This window comes from Rhinatrema bivittatum, chromosome 15, assembly GCF_901001135.1.
Source record: "Rhinatrema bivittatum chromosome 15, aRhiBiv1.1, whole genome shotgun sequence".
NCBI lineage: Eukaryota > Metazoa > Chordata > Amphibia > Gymnophiona > Rhinatrematidae > Rhinatrema > Rhinatrema bivittatum.
Window position 1 is genome coordinate 49,787,890 of NC_042629.1, and position 14,557 is coordinate 49,802,446.

Below are 14,557 nucleotides of genomic sequence, written 5' to 3' on the forward strand. Positions count from 1 at the left end.
GTTTTAAACAATTATCCTCATGCACATTCAGTATCCATTTAAATCATCATACCATGAACATATCTCGTAGCATATTCAAACCGTAAACTCAGGAATAATGTGCAGAAAATCTCATAAAACCAGCTAACCAATTAAACAACAGATTTTAAAGAAACAATACGAGAATCTCTGTTTCCCAAGTTCTAACTTATTTGATTAATTAAGCCACCTCATTTCTGCTATCTTTCTTTGTAACCCATGAAAGGAGCCCAGATGTACAGAAATATGTTCATATGTCTTCAGTTGTCTGGCTTTTCCCAGCCACTCCCTGTAAGTTCAGCAGCAACAGTATTTCCAGTTTCTCACTAACACGAACCTTGGGGATTCGTATAGAACAAGAGTCGCAAATGTCCTTCTGGTGCTTGGATGTTTTCTGGACTGGGTGGTGTGTCGTTGCAGATTTTGCTGTGCGTGCGACGCAAACTAACCACCTCCTCTCTATTGGACATTTCCCATATTTTGTACCTCCGTCTTTCATGCCTGTTCATCTGATTTACCCTTTGTTTTTCGCGGTGTATTTAATTCTATACCATGGAGAGGTTGCATCTCCTTCCGTTCACTTAGAGATTCATTGGAACATTCAGTTTGATCAGGGATTCAAATTGCACCTCCCTCTTCATCCGGGTAAGCCAGTCTGCACCAGTGGGTTATGCACGCCAACCAGCAGATGGAGATGGAGAACGACGACTCGCTAACGTCACCCTCATTTAGCTCTGCTCAAGCACGTATGTTCAGTGGGTCTCCGTCCTTTCAGGCAAAGAAGCCAGTTAAGGACGGCACCTCTGGATCCGGAACTCTTCGATCCTCTCAATGAAGTTTTGGGGGTCCACCCTCCGGTTCCGGAGATAGGCGGACGACTGTCTCAGTTTTATCGGAGGTGGACCCACATCACTTCCGACCAGTGGGTTTTGGAAGTGGTGCGCAACGGGTACGCTTTGAAACTTATCCATCCTCTCTCAGACACTTTTATGGTTTCCCCTTGCAATTCCGTGAAAAAGAAGTCAGCAGCCAAGTTCACATTGCAATGGCTGCTCGCCTTGAAGACCATGGTTCCAGTTACAAAGGATCAGGCGGGCACAGGGCGCTATTCCATTTACTTTGTGGTTCCCAAGAAAGAGGGCTCGTTTTGACCTATTCTTGATCTCAAGGGGGGCAATCAAGCCCTTTGGGTTACCTATTTTCAGACGAAAACATTAAGATCAGTGATCATGGTGGCGCACACGGGAGAATTTCTCACTTCTCTGGACCTCTTGAAGGCTTAACTGCATATTCTGATTCACAAACGGCATCAGTGCTATTTGTGCTTTGCAGTTTTAGGTTGGCACTACCAGTTTCAAGCATTGCCCTTTGCTTGGCCACAGCACCAAGGACTTTTTCCAAGGTGATGGTAGTCGTGGCTACGGCCCTCAGAAAGAAGGACATTCTTTTTCATCCATATTTGGATGACTGGCACCAAGTTGTTAGAGGAGAGCCGGATGGTGTCGAGCAGGGTGGTTCAGTTGTTACAGCACCTGGGATGGGTAGTGAACTTAGCCAAGAGCAACCTGCAGCCATCTCAGGTTCTGGAGTATCTGGGCATCCAGTTCAATATGGCACAAGGCAAGCTGTTTCTTTCGGAGTCGTGCATCTAGATGATCTGGGATCAGGTCTGGACCCTGCAGTCAGTGATCAGTCCATCCATCTGGTTGTAACTGCAGATGTTAGGATCAATGGCCATGAAGGTTGTTCTTTGGGAGAATGCTCATATGCGTCCTCTGCAGTGATCGCTCCTGACTTGATGGAGTCCCCAGTCTCAGAAGTACAATGTGACATTGACTTTACTGCTGGAGGTGAGGCAGAAGTTGCTTTGGCAGTTACAAAAGGAGCATCTTGAAAAAAGTATGGATTTGGAGATGCACAACTGGTTGGTGATCACAACGGATGTGAGTCTCCAGGACTGGGAGTGCACTGTCAGGATTTGGTGGCCAAGGCCAGCGGGCTCCTGAAGGAGGAATCTTGGTCCATCAACCGGCTAGAGGCCCACGTGATCCAGTTAGCCTTCCTGCAGTTCACGGACCAGTTGGAAGGAAAGGCAGTGAGAGTTATGTCAGACCACACAATAGCAGTGGCTTACATAAATCACTAAGGGGGAACGCGAAGTCAGCAAGTTTCTAGAAATGGATACCCTTCTTCCATGGGCGGAGCTTCATTTGCAGGCACTGTCAACCTCGCAAGTGGCAGGAGTCGACCAACATGCAGGCAGATTATCTTAGTCATCATAAGTTGGATCCAGGAGAATGGGAATTGGTTCCCAAAGTTTTTCACCTCATCGTGGATCAGTGGGGTTGTCCTTTTCTGGATCTAATGGAGAGTTGCAGAAATGCGAAAGTGGAGAGATTCCACAATTGGACAAAGGATGTTCAAGCACTCGGAGTAGATGTGCTAGTTCAGTCTTGGCTGCAGAAGTTACTCTATGCATTTCTGCCGTGTCCCATGATTGGCCAGTTATTGCAAAAGATAGTGCGACATCGAAACATGATGCTTCTGGTGTCCCCGGATTGTCCACGCAGGCCGTGGTACACAAATCTGCGTCTTCTTCTGATTGGGGATCCATGGCAGCTCCCTTTTTTCTGGGAGCTGTTGCCGCAAGGCCCAATATTTCACAATAATTCGGGTCAGATTTGTCTTACGATTTGGCCCTTGAGAGGGCTTGGCTCTTAAAGCGAGGTTAGTCAGGGGCAGTGATGGAAAGTTTTCTGAGAAGATGTTAGTTTTTCCACCTTGTTGGCCTATATCCGCGTTTGGCGGGTTTCTGAGCATTGGTGTCAGAATCACGCTTGTCTGCCCGCTTCAGCACCTGTTCCATTAATCTTGGATTTTTTACAAGAAGGTCTGAGTGTAAGGGGTTGGCCTTGAGCATGCTGAAGATACAAGTGGCTGTTATAGCGTGTTATTGGAGCCATGTGCAGGGGAGGTTTCTCTCTTCTCACCCAGACGTGTCTAGGTTCTTGAGAGGAGTGAAACACCTTGGGCCCCCTTTGCATTTCCCAGTACCTTTGTGGTTTTTGAATCTGATCCTCTCCTTTCTGGCGAGTCTGACCTTTCGTCCTCTTTGGGGCATTTCCTTGTGCTTACTAAGCCTGAAGACGGTGTTTCTGGTCGCTATTTGTTCGGCGAGACAGATTTCGGAATTGCACACCTTGTTGTGGAGAGAGCCTTTTTTTGGTTATTTTTGCTTATCACGCCGGATAGGGTGCAGATTCGGACGGTACCTGCCTTTTTTCCCAAAGGTGGTTTCGGACTTTCACTTACATTAGTCTGTTTTCTTGCCATCCTTAGACAGGAATAAGGATGGACAGGAATACAGGAAATTGTGGCCGTTGGATGTACGGCGGCATTTATTATATTATCTGGAGGTTACAAACGATTTTCGGAAATCGGATTGGCTTTTTGTTCTTCAACGGGGGGGGGGAGGGGAGGCGGCTTCTCGGGGCACAGTGGCTCTTTGGATTAAAGAAGTGGTGTCAATGGCCTATGTGGATTCCGGGAAGCCTTTTCTGAGGTAAGTTCGAGCACGTTCGACCCGGGCGCAGGCAGTTTCCTGCGCAGAATTACGTTTGCTTTCTGTAGAGCGGCGACGTGGTCTTCCTTGCATACGTTTGCCAGGTATTACCGGCTGGATGAGGCAGCGAGAGAGGATTCTGCCTTTGCTAGGGCAGTGCTGCTTGGGGAACCCTTCTGGGGAGTAGCTTTGATGCATCCCACTGGTATGGACTGACTTGCCCTCCTTCGAGGAAAGGAAATTATCAGGTAAGAAGTAATTTCACCTTTGCTCACAGTTAGAGCCCCTTTCAAAGAGAGACAGCAGAAACGAGACTGCTTAATTAATCAAGGAGATTGGACCTTGAGATGGAGAGATTCTGGCATTGTTTATGTGAAAAGCCGTCGTTGGATCCGATAGTAAGTTGAAAAATAGATGCATAAACTCATATAGAGATCTTGCTTTTTAAGGAACTTAAGGCTGTAAAGTGTTTTTGATTTCTTCTCGAGGGAATAGCACACCTTTCCCTACCTGCAGTGTGATATTTTATTGGCCTTTTATTAAACGTCCTCGTAGGTGGTGTTGGGATGAACCTAACTGCAGCAGACACCGTGATTTTTGTGGACAGCGATTATAACCCTCAGAATGATTTACAGGCGGCAGCCAGGGTTCATCGAATCGGCCAGAACAAGTAAGGAAGTCCAGTTGCTCTTCCTTGCGGGCTTCATCTGAACTTTTACTGTTGCTGTAATCATCCTTTTGTGTGCTTGCTTCAGAATCTGTCGGTCGGTCCCATGTCTCGTACCTTATCCATCTAGCTGTCCATTCGATTTATATTTTCACCTATTTATTTCTTATCTGTCCGGCTCGTCTGTCTGTCTGGCTGGCTTTACTTTCTCATTCACGTTCTTCTGCTCACCTCACTGACCAGTTTTCAGCTTTTGTGAGCGTCTATATCCCCCTTCTCCAGGGAGAATTGGCTGATTCGTGTTTTGCATTGTATGTGCCTGGACATGGACTGGGAATTGATTTTTGTTTGTAATCATGCTTCTGGCTCATTGCCTTGAGGTTTTAGCGGTAAGTTGGTGCTACCCCCAAATTTGTTAATCTGCCTCTGTATTTGATTTGGATAGTTCCAGCCACACAAGGACTCCGCCATCCAGTTATTCAAAGAGTTTCTTATATGAAAATAAAAATGCACAAATACATTTCTTCTGAGCAGCTTACCAGTTTTCCCACTTTACCACCAGTGCTATGGAGGGATACGATGCTGATTTTATTTTGTTGTTGTTGTTAAACAAACCCCTGAAATTGCAGGAGAAGTGAAGCATGTGTCACTTCCACGGTTAGCATGTCTGGTTTGTGTCACCCGTGTAGCCAGGAGCAGCAGTGCAGTAGCCGATCCGTTTGCTGCCATGGCTTTTACAGGTGCTTTGTGGAGCATTGCGAGCCTGGGGAGCGATGCATTTGGCCCTCCCCCACCACCTGCATGTAGTTACGTGCTTGTGTGCATGTGCTGAGAATGGTGCAGGTGCTGTTTGTCTTTTGGGCTTTATCCAGAATTTATTTTTAGCCAGCTGGTTTACGAGAAAATAAAAAACTGTAATTGCATTTTCAGCGACAGCTCAGCAGGCTGGTTCCATGGGGGGGGGGTGCAAGTTATGCAAACCAAGTTTTGGCACTTTTTTTTTTTTTCTTTTTGCAGACCTGTAAAAGTCATCCGCCTGATCGGGAGGGACACGGTGGAGGAAATAATATACCGGCGGGCGATGTCGAAGCTCAGACTGACCAACACCGTCATGGAGGGAGGCCAGTTTGCACTGTCGGGTCAGAAGGCACCGGTGGGCACAGAGGTAAAAGTTAAGGGGCCGTGCCAGACAAAGCCAAATGCATCAGATCGGTCCCATGTCAGTGCAGGAATCCTGTAGGCGTGCGACGCACAACAGCCGGAAGGGTTTGAAGGATTACACGCAGGGCTTCCCATACCTGTCCTGCAGGCCCCAGAGCCTGTCGGGTTTTCGGGATAATCCACAATGAATATGCATAGGATACATTGGAAACCCTGTATATGCAGCCTTCCCTCTTGCATATTCATTGTGAGCATCCTGAAAACCCGACTGACTGTGTGTGTCAGGGCGGCCCTCGGTTACGTTCACACACAGCCTGGCTCAGAGTTTTTAGTGCCTGTTGAGAGAGAGAGAGAGAGAGAGAGTGCAAGGAAAGTGGATCAAAAGATCTATTCGAAGAGTAGTGGAGAAGGGGCAGCATGACTGTAGCAGAAAACGTCCAGTGAAATAAATTGGCCAGTTGTAAGAACAGCGCAAACTGCACAGATCTCCTGTGAATGAACAATTCATTTGGCATTTACTGGAAATGTAAGATTCCTACAAAACTCCTTCACATTTTGTCCCCCTCCTCAAGGATGATGAGATGTGTAAAAGACCACCCTCGTGCCGCAAATCATTCGACCAGCATCACTTTGACATGGCACGGGTTTTAGCTGTGGCATCAATTTGGTGCTGTGCCGACAAAAGAATATTGCGCCTGATTTAAAGAGGCTCGAATCATTAACACTCAGGCCTAAAATGGCAATTGAGTTAGGTAGATGGGCAGAGTGGGGGAGCCCTGGGGACACTGGGGCTGCTGAGGGGCTAGCTGAGATGGGAGAAAACGTGGATTTTGATACCTACCGATGTGTCTCTGAGAAGTACCGCCTGACCAGGCTCTCCTCAAGTTGCTTTTTGCTGTTTCTTTTTTTTTTTAATTACAAGTGAAAGGATTTGGGTGCTATAAAGCATGTCCAAGGGTTTTTGCATTTGCAATGTCTATTACCTGCCAATAAAATAAAGGTGGTGGGGGAGGGAGGGGGGGGAGAGGAGAAAAAAGGATTGGGCAGAGAGAGAGAGAATAATAGGCAGGGCGGAAAGAGAGCCAGAAATGCAGTTTTTCTTTAAATTCCATGATTACCTATTTGTTGGTTTTATGCTGGCTACAATTGTTACCTTACTGTGATGATGCTAAGAGGGCGAGTAATACGTTTGAAAAATTAATAAGGTTCCAAGGATCTACTTCCCCCCCCCCCCTTATAGCTGAATGAAATCCTGAAGTTTGGTTTGGACAAGCTGCTGTCCTGCGAGGAGAGCAGCATCCAGGAGGTGGACCTGAAGGACGTCCTCGGAGACAGCAGAGGAGGAGAATGGGTGACTGACGCGCTTCGGCGGCAGGAGGACGAGGAGGAAGGAGGAGACTGGGAAAGTAAGTGCTGCCATCAAGCTTGCAGAGCAGCGAGGGCGAGAGAAAAAAGAATAGGATTGTTTTTGGGTAAGAAATATGAGCTCTTTATCAGCAATATGATGGGACTATTCCATACAGAAACTGTACGGGGCTGAATAATTGTTCATTACAACTTGGGTTCATCGTATTGTTCTTTATTATATTTTGCAATAAAATACAATTTACAAAAAAAAAAAAATATGGAGAAAAAGAACGTGAGAGTAAGCATCCGCTTAGGCGGCTTGCACAACAAGCACAAAATAATTGTATTGTGACATTATTTACATCTGTTGTTGCCACCCTTGGAAAACCATGAATGTCCTTTCACTTTGATGGAGCTGGAAGCTGTGATGTATTCTTTATGAATCTGATTCACAGGTTGTTGTTTTTTTTTGGGGGGGGGGTTCCCAGACGCAAGCAGAACTTGACACGTTGAAAGCATGTACCAGGCTTTCTGGGAGGGAGGGGCACCTGATATACCAAACAGGTTTTGAGTGAGGCTTGCATGCGGCTCTTAGCCTTTCGTTCATGTTTTACAGGCCATATGTATTTGTACGAAGGCAGAGATTACTCCAAAGAGCCCAGCAATGAAGATAAAAAATTGTTTGAGCAGCTTTTAGAGCTCCAGAGAATCACGCTCGATACGGCCAAGACGGAAGGAAGAGCGCTTCGAAATAAATCCAGTGTAAGAGACATGAGAAGGCCTGGAGGGGGTTGGGAGGGTTGCAGCCAGGATGTTTGGAGTAGGGGTGTTCTGGCAGGGTGTAAAGAAGTACAGAGGATTTCCTGGCTTGAAAATATATATACACAAAAGTGAGAGAGAGATTGGCAGGGGGACTCCAAAAACACACAGCTCAATCATTTTTATTCCTGGTGCTTAGTCCACAGTAAAATGCTCTCCTGAGCCTGCTTGGTGGCAGCGCTGCACGCCGCCATGCGTCGTCCCCAGTTTGATCCCCGAATTGGCTCTTCCTCTCCTCGTGTTGGCTGAAGCCTAGGAGTGAAGCGGGAGGGAACCATCCCCAGCTCCCCAGGCAGGGGGGGGGGGGGGAGTCATGGTCATCTTGTCAAGGGTGGCCGGATTCAGGGCCCATGAACCTTGGCTGATCGAGGACTGGAGGGAAGTCTCCTCACAGGCTTAACCCTATGGGACCAGAAAGGGGGTGCACAGCAGCAGCCGTTTCCCCTTCCCGGGACTCCAGTGCATCGCCTCCATGGCACATCTGAACCTTGCCGGCTAGGACCCTCGAACCTCTCCCCAAGCTCTCCTGCACCGCTCCCCACGCAGTGTCAGTGCCAAGCTGCAGGGCCTGGGCCCAAAGAAAAGAACTTTTTAAGTAGGATCGTCTCTCTGAACGTTTTCCCCTAACTACAACACAGTCCTGCGAGAGTGGTGCAGAAGCAAAGCTTACCATCCAGAGGGAACTCAACAAGTCATGAAGGCAAATTAAGTGGAAGGTCTGGCAATTCTGTTGGGAGCTATTGTAACAGCAAAATAGGGAGTGAAAAATGAATCCGGAAACAAACCCACTTTTTGTAGTGTTTCGGTATTGTATCGGCCTGCTTGTGTTAAACAGACTGGGAAAAGATCGCCAGTCTGACAAATAACAAAGCAGGCCGAAGGCGTGGCTGCCAAAGTGCTGCTTTCCCAAAATCCTCTGCAGAGCAGAGTGTGCAAGCAGAGCAACTAAAAGATGTGTGTCGCATAACGCCTCAGTGTTACCCTTGACCCCCCCCACTCAGGGTTAACACCATGGCCACTCGGCAGGTCCAGCCAAGCACTACTCAGGCACATCTGCACCTGTGTCTGTGCCCTTATACTGGGTACATGGGTTCCTGCTTGCCTCGAAGCAAGTACCCTAGCCATAAGCAATACCCTGGTGGTTTCTAGGAACACTAAGACCCCACACAATCCAAGGGTTACACAGTTCCTAGAAATTCACCTATAGGCCAAATAAAGAAAATACTGGGATCACAAATTAGTCACAGAACAGAGCTAACAAACTGAAGAATTTATTAACAAAAAGCAGGAACAGAGAAGGGAAAAAAAGATTCAAGTTGCAACCAGTAACTGATATAATAAGGATTCATTTAGTAAATGCTAACTATACACTTTTCACTGTACATAGCCAATGCCTGGGGCGATCAGGAAAGGGCTGGCCACATGAGCTGGAGCAGGGTCTTGACACAGATCTGACCACGCTATACTCCCATCCAAAACTAGAGAGTTCTAGCAACTTCAGGGTTAGTTCTCTGTGAGCTGCAACTAAAAAGCCAATCCGAGCACAACGTATTAGCGATAGCTTTCTGACCAGTGATAACTTTCTGTCCAATGGCACTGCAGGTTGTTAATCTTACAGCTCCCGAAGGACACTAGGAAATGTGCTGCCAAGCAAGGACCCCAAGCCTCAGTTTGAACTACAAGATCAAATGCCACCTGTAGGCCATCTTAAAGCTCTCTCTGGGGAAAATACAAGTTCCAGGGCAAAACAAGAAATCCCAGTGCAAATAAAACTCTTGTTTTGCCTCAATGGGCATCAGCACCATGTGCTGTTATGTGGCTCATGATAAGTTTACTTTGCTCTGTGTATATTAGGTTTGTATTGTAGAACATGTAGGCCTTTTGTACCGGAGCAGATTAACGAGTCCGTTGACTGCCCTGGGTTTATTGAGATAGTATTTTTGTTTGGTTTTTTTGTTCATTATTTTATACATTTATGATTATGTTCTGTTTTATATGAATGTTGTTATATTGTTTTATGTTATTTATATAATTATTTCTGTTTTATTGATCGTATACTGCTTTGATTTGTAATCTTAAGAGGGTAGTTTATAAATTTTAAATTAAATTATTGAGCGTGCTAAGCTGCCTGGGATTATTCTGTTACATTAGTTTTTGAAGGGAATGAAAAGATGGATCTTTTCAGTTAAAATGAATAAATCAGGGTCTGGGAATGCAAAAGGTTTCCTTTTTTTTTTCTTTTTAAGTGAATTTATAAAACATGGGTTTGCACAGTTCCCCCTCACAGGACAGCTGGATTTACCTGCCAGGAAGAAACGGCTGCTAAGCCCCGAAGAGCTGGCAAAGAGGCAAAAGAAGCGGCAGGAGGCGGCAGCAAAGAGAGCACGACTGATGGAGGAGAAGAAAAAGGAGAGAGAGGAGGAGGAGCAGAGGAAAAAGTAGGCTACCACTTGTTAGAAAAGCAGGCCATGTAAGGAAAGCCGCACATGAGAAAGGAAATGGCTTTGGAGGCCAGTAATGTTGTCGACTGAGAAGGGCTACCAAACCAGTGTGGGGGCTGCACAAAAAGTCCAATGAGATAAGGCATGAGGACTTCAGTATGCATGCCAGAGAGACAGGGGAGGTATGATAGAGACATTCAGACACCTGAAAGGTGTTAGTGATGCACAGGAGGTAAAGACCTTTTCAGTGGAATGGGGGTCATGATATGTGCAGTGTCCTCCTGGGATGGGAGGTTGACACTAAAACAGCAAAGGCACTTTAAGAAGATCCTTTGTTGCAAAGAAATGAAGCAGTAGCAGAAGCACAGCCTAGCGGCACATGCTTTAAGAATTTAAAATGTTCTACTCGAATCATTTCCACAACTAGTTATGTGGTTGCCAGAATGAATGGCAAATTAGGTACCATGAGATGTTTGACGTTCTAATGGAAACGCAGGCAACCACGCAGCCGGGTCTGTCCGGCAGGTCACAATGAGGGAATTAAGCGAGCAGCTGGGACTGTCTGGCAGGCTCCAAACACATTAATAATTCCCTGTACGTACCCAGATCAGTTCAGACTCCTGGGTTTTGCCTCCCTGCCAGCAGATGGAGACATAACCCAGTGTGTCACCTGCAGTCCCCCAGTATTTCTCTGTCTCCAGCAGTTCTCTGTCTCCAGCAGTTCTGCTGTCAGGAGACTGTTTTGGATTTGTGAGCCTTCCTCCCAGGGGTTTTTTGGGTCCTAGTGGGTCTTTCCCTGTCTGGTCGAGATGGACGAGCTGGAGATTGGTGACCCTTTTGTACGCTCACTTCTTTCTTCCGTGGGGTGAAAATCTGGTGGTCCAGATCCCTCCCCTTTATGAGGCTGCTGAGGCAAATACAGGCTCAGGTTGGCTATTTTCTTTTAGACAGTCCCCTTTTTAATTTGGCTGATTTTCTTTTTTTCTGCTAGCAATGAGCCATTTAGTCCTCTTACAAACTCTGGAGTATCTGGGAGCTCAGTTCAACACACTAGTGGAGAGAGTGTTTCTCATGGAGAAAGATTGCTGAAATTGCAGTGTCATATTAGGCTTCTGCTAGAGCTTTTGGTGCCCAGGGTCTAGGACTATTTACAGGTCTGTGTTCTATGGCATCGAAACTGGAATTAATGCATTGGGCGTTCGCACATATGAGGTCTCTGCAGGGGGCTCTTCTCCCGCTGGAATCCATTATTGGAAGAGTTTAATCTTCCTCGTCTGTTAGAGGGGGAAGCCAGGGACAGTCTTTCGTGGTGCTTACTCGCACCAGTCTCGAGCGTGGTGCAGAATTGGAGATTCTGAATTGGATAATAGTCACTACTGATGCAAGCCTCTCTGGATGGAAGGAGGTGTGGCAAGATCAGTTGGCACAGGGCCAGTGATCGAAACAGGAGGCCTCATGACCTAACAATCGGTTAGAGACGAGAGCAGTGCATTTAGCAGCCCTCCATTACGGATCCTATCAGACAATGCGATGACTATGGACTACATCAACCATCAAGAAGGAACCAAGAATCAGGCAGAGGCTCGAGAGGCCCAGGAGTTGATTCTCTGGGCAGAACAGCACTTGGAGCAGCTGGCAGTGTCTCACATCACCGAAGTAAACTACATCAGGCAGATTTTCAGTCATAGAAAGTTACTGGGGAACAGGTGCTGTCGGAGGCAGCGATATGTCTCATTCATGGGAGATGGGGATATCCCAACCAAAGAGAACACCAAGGCATCGCAGTTTTACAGCCACTGAACAGAATATGGTATGGAAGGAATCACAGCTCTGGTGCTAGCGTGGACTCGAGGAAGTCTTATTTGTCTTCCCTCCCATGGCCTCTTATGGACAAGGGATTACGGCGAATAGAGAAACATCCAGGCAACGTAATCCTGGTAGCTCCAAAGTGGCCACATCGCCCATGCTTCTCAGATCTGATCAACATGGCCAAAGATGGGCCCCTGAGGTTTGAACATCGGTCGACTGTTTTCCACCAGGGCCCAATATTTTTGGGTCAGGCAGCTCACTTCTGTCTCACGGCTTCACTTCTGAGAGGAGACAACTGAGATGCAGGGGATATTCCAAAGCAGTTATTTCCACTTTCTACATCCTTGATGTATATGTGAATTTGGAGCATCTTCGAGTCCTGGTCTGCTGTTGACGGAGTGCAGCCTCAGTCTGTACAGGCTACAGTGTCGCATATTTTGGCTTTTCTTTTATTGAGCACCATCCTGCAGGTTTTCTGTACCACTAAAGTTACGTCCATATATGCCTCCGTTTCGGGTATTCCCCCTACTCGGATATGGGCTCGCCTCGATCTATTCTCAAGATCCTCCATTTTAAGTAGTATGTCGTCGTTAGTCTTGTGTAGTGCCGTAAAATCTTGCCGAATGCAGGAGACTTCCACCACCTGTCCCTCTACTATATTTTCCACATCTTCAACTCTCCTACCGTAGTCTCCGAGCTCAGAGCGAAACTCCGACAGCGCCTCCTGCATATTGGATTTAATAGACTTAATATCCTTTTGTATTTCCGCAAACCATTGTTTAAAGTCATCTTTGGGAGAAACGTCAGAACTTACTAATCTTCCGATTTCAGTTCCCGCAGTTGGGATTTTCCTCGCCTCTGTATCCGGCAGTCGCGGCCCGTCCGCCATTTCGTGATCTCCCGATCCCTCTTCCTCGCACAAGGCCACGAAAAGGGAACCTCCTGGCGCATATGAAAAAGACTTCAAATCCAGCGATTTTTTTTTTTCCTGGAAGTCATCACAGGGGCTTCCGTCATCCTCTGTCGTGTTCCAGAAGGAAAAATTAGCCCCGACTACGGCAGTCAAGCTTAAATTAGGATGAGCGAGGAGAGAGCTATCGCTTTATGTGACCATGCTGTTGGGATGACGTCACTTCCCCCATATTTTGGCTTTTCTACAGAAGGATTCTGGTCAAGGGACTGGCCTTTAACTCTCTAAGTGTCCAGGTAGCGACATTGGGTTGTCTCCGGGGTAAGATGTAAGGGTAGCCTCTGTCCGTACATCCAGATGTTCTATGGGTCCTTCAGGGAGCTAAGATCTTGTGTCCTCAGGTGCGGAACATTTGTCCATCTTGGAATCTGAATCTAGTCTTTAGAGGATTGTGTGAGGCTGGGTTTGAACCACTAAAGAGAACTACGGTTAAAGACTTGACTCTTAAAGTGGTTTTCTTGGTTGCTATTTGTTCAGCCAGGAACATTTCAGAGCTCCAGGCACTATCGTGTTGAGATCCCTTCCTACAGATATCTGATTCGAGGATATCTTTATGCATGGTGCCTTCTTTTCTACCTGAGGTAGTCTTGGTGTTCCATCTTAGTTAGAAAGTAGAGCTTCCAGCTTTTATGGATTTTGATTCCTCAACACCTCATACAGGGGAGTTTAGGCTCTTAGATTGGAGGCATTCATTATTGAGATATCTAAAGGTCACTTATGATTTCCATAGATCACATCTCCTCTTTGTAGATCGTATCACCTCTTTGTACTGTGGAGTGGTCCAGAGTCGGGAAATAAGTTGTATAAGGCTACAATTGTATGATGGCTGAAGGAAGCGATCGAGTTGACTTAACATTTCTAAAGGGTGCCCACTGCCGGGGAGTTTAGGGGCGCACTTGGTGCATTCTCAGGCGACTTCCTGTGCTGAGTCACATCAGGTGTCTCCGCATGAAATTCGATGGGTGGCTACTGGGAAGTCATTGCACACTTTTGCTAGGCGTTATCACTTGGATGTCAGGGCTCCGGTTTCCATGTGCTTTAGTGAGAGTATTCTACGAGCGGAACTCTCCATGTCTCACCCAAGTTAAGGGGAGCTTAGATAACATCCCAGGAGTCTGGACTGATCTGGGTACATACAGGGAAAGGAAAATTGGTTCTTACCTGATAATTTTCGTTCCTGTAGTACCACAGATCAGTCCAGAGACCCACCCATTTACTGGGGGGAGAGTTTGCCGCTTGTACTATTGCTTTGTATATAGTGCAGAGTTGTTGGAGGTTTTCAATGCTGATCGCTTATGTTAAATTTGGGAAATGAGTTTTTGGTTGTCTTTTTGGGCAACTTCACCTTCTTACGGCTTGTTGGAGGGGAGCAAGTTTGCTTAGAAACTTGCTTAGAAATTTATGATTGTTGCTGTCATCTTGGCTTGAGTACAGGTCACTACTGAGGGCCTGCAGGTGGCACACTGGGTTATGTACAGTGTCAGTGAAACTTTCTCTTGTCTCCATCTGCTGGAAGGGAGGCAAAACCCAGGAGTCTGAACTGATCTGTGGTACTACAGGAATGAAAATTAGCAGGCAAGAACCAATTTTCCTTTGTAAATCCTAGTGGAAACACATACGTTCACATAGGGTCTGTCAAGCAGTGCAGGAGACCTAGGAAGCTGGATGCTCAGGAAACAGCCTTGCTAGTATTGGTAGCTATTTTGATTAGGCTGCAATGGTAAAATTAAACTGGCAATTGGGTGTGTCTGGTAGGGATTTAG

General features: G+C 46.6%; 1 protein-coding gene across 3 annotated transcripts in view; it reads left to right on the plus strand.

Moving 5' to 3' along the window:
* Window positions 1-14,557, plus strand: part of CHD1L (chromodomain helicase DNA binding protein 1 like) — a 79,566-nt gene that overhangs the window by 36,956 nt on the left and 28,053 nt on the right. For all 3 annotated transcript variants that reach the window (XR_003852798.1, XM_029578148.1, XM_029578149.1), the window contains 5 exons: window positions 4,136-4,250; window positions 5,265-5,412; window positions 6,649-6,814; window positions 7,372-7,517; window positions 9,849-10,012. Coding sequence is in view for 2 of the 3 variants with exons in the window: in XM_029578148.1 (XP_029434008.1) it covers window positions 4,136-4,250; window positions 5,265-5,412; window positions 6,649-6,814; window positions 7,372-7,517; window positions 9,849-10,012 (739 nt within the window). In the remaining variant the exon portion in view is untranslated. The remainder of the gene's footprint in view (window positions 1-4,135; window positions 4,251-5,264; window positions 5,413-6,648; window positions 6,815-7,371; window positions 7,518-9,848; window positions 10,013-14,557) is intronic.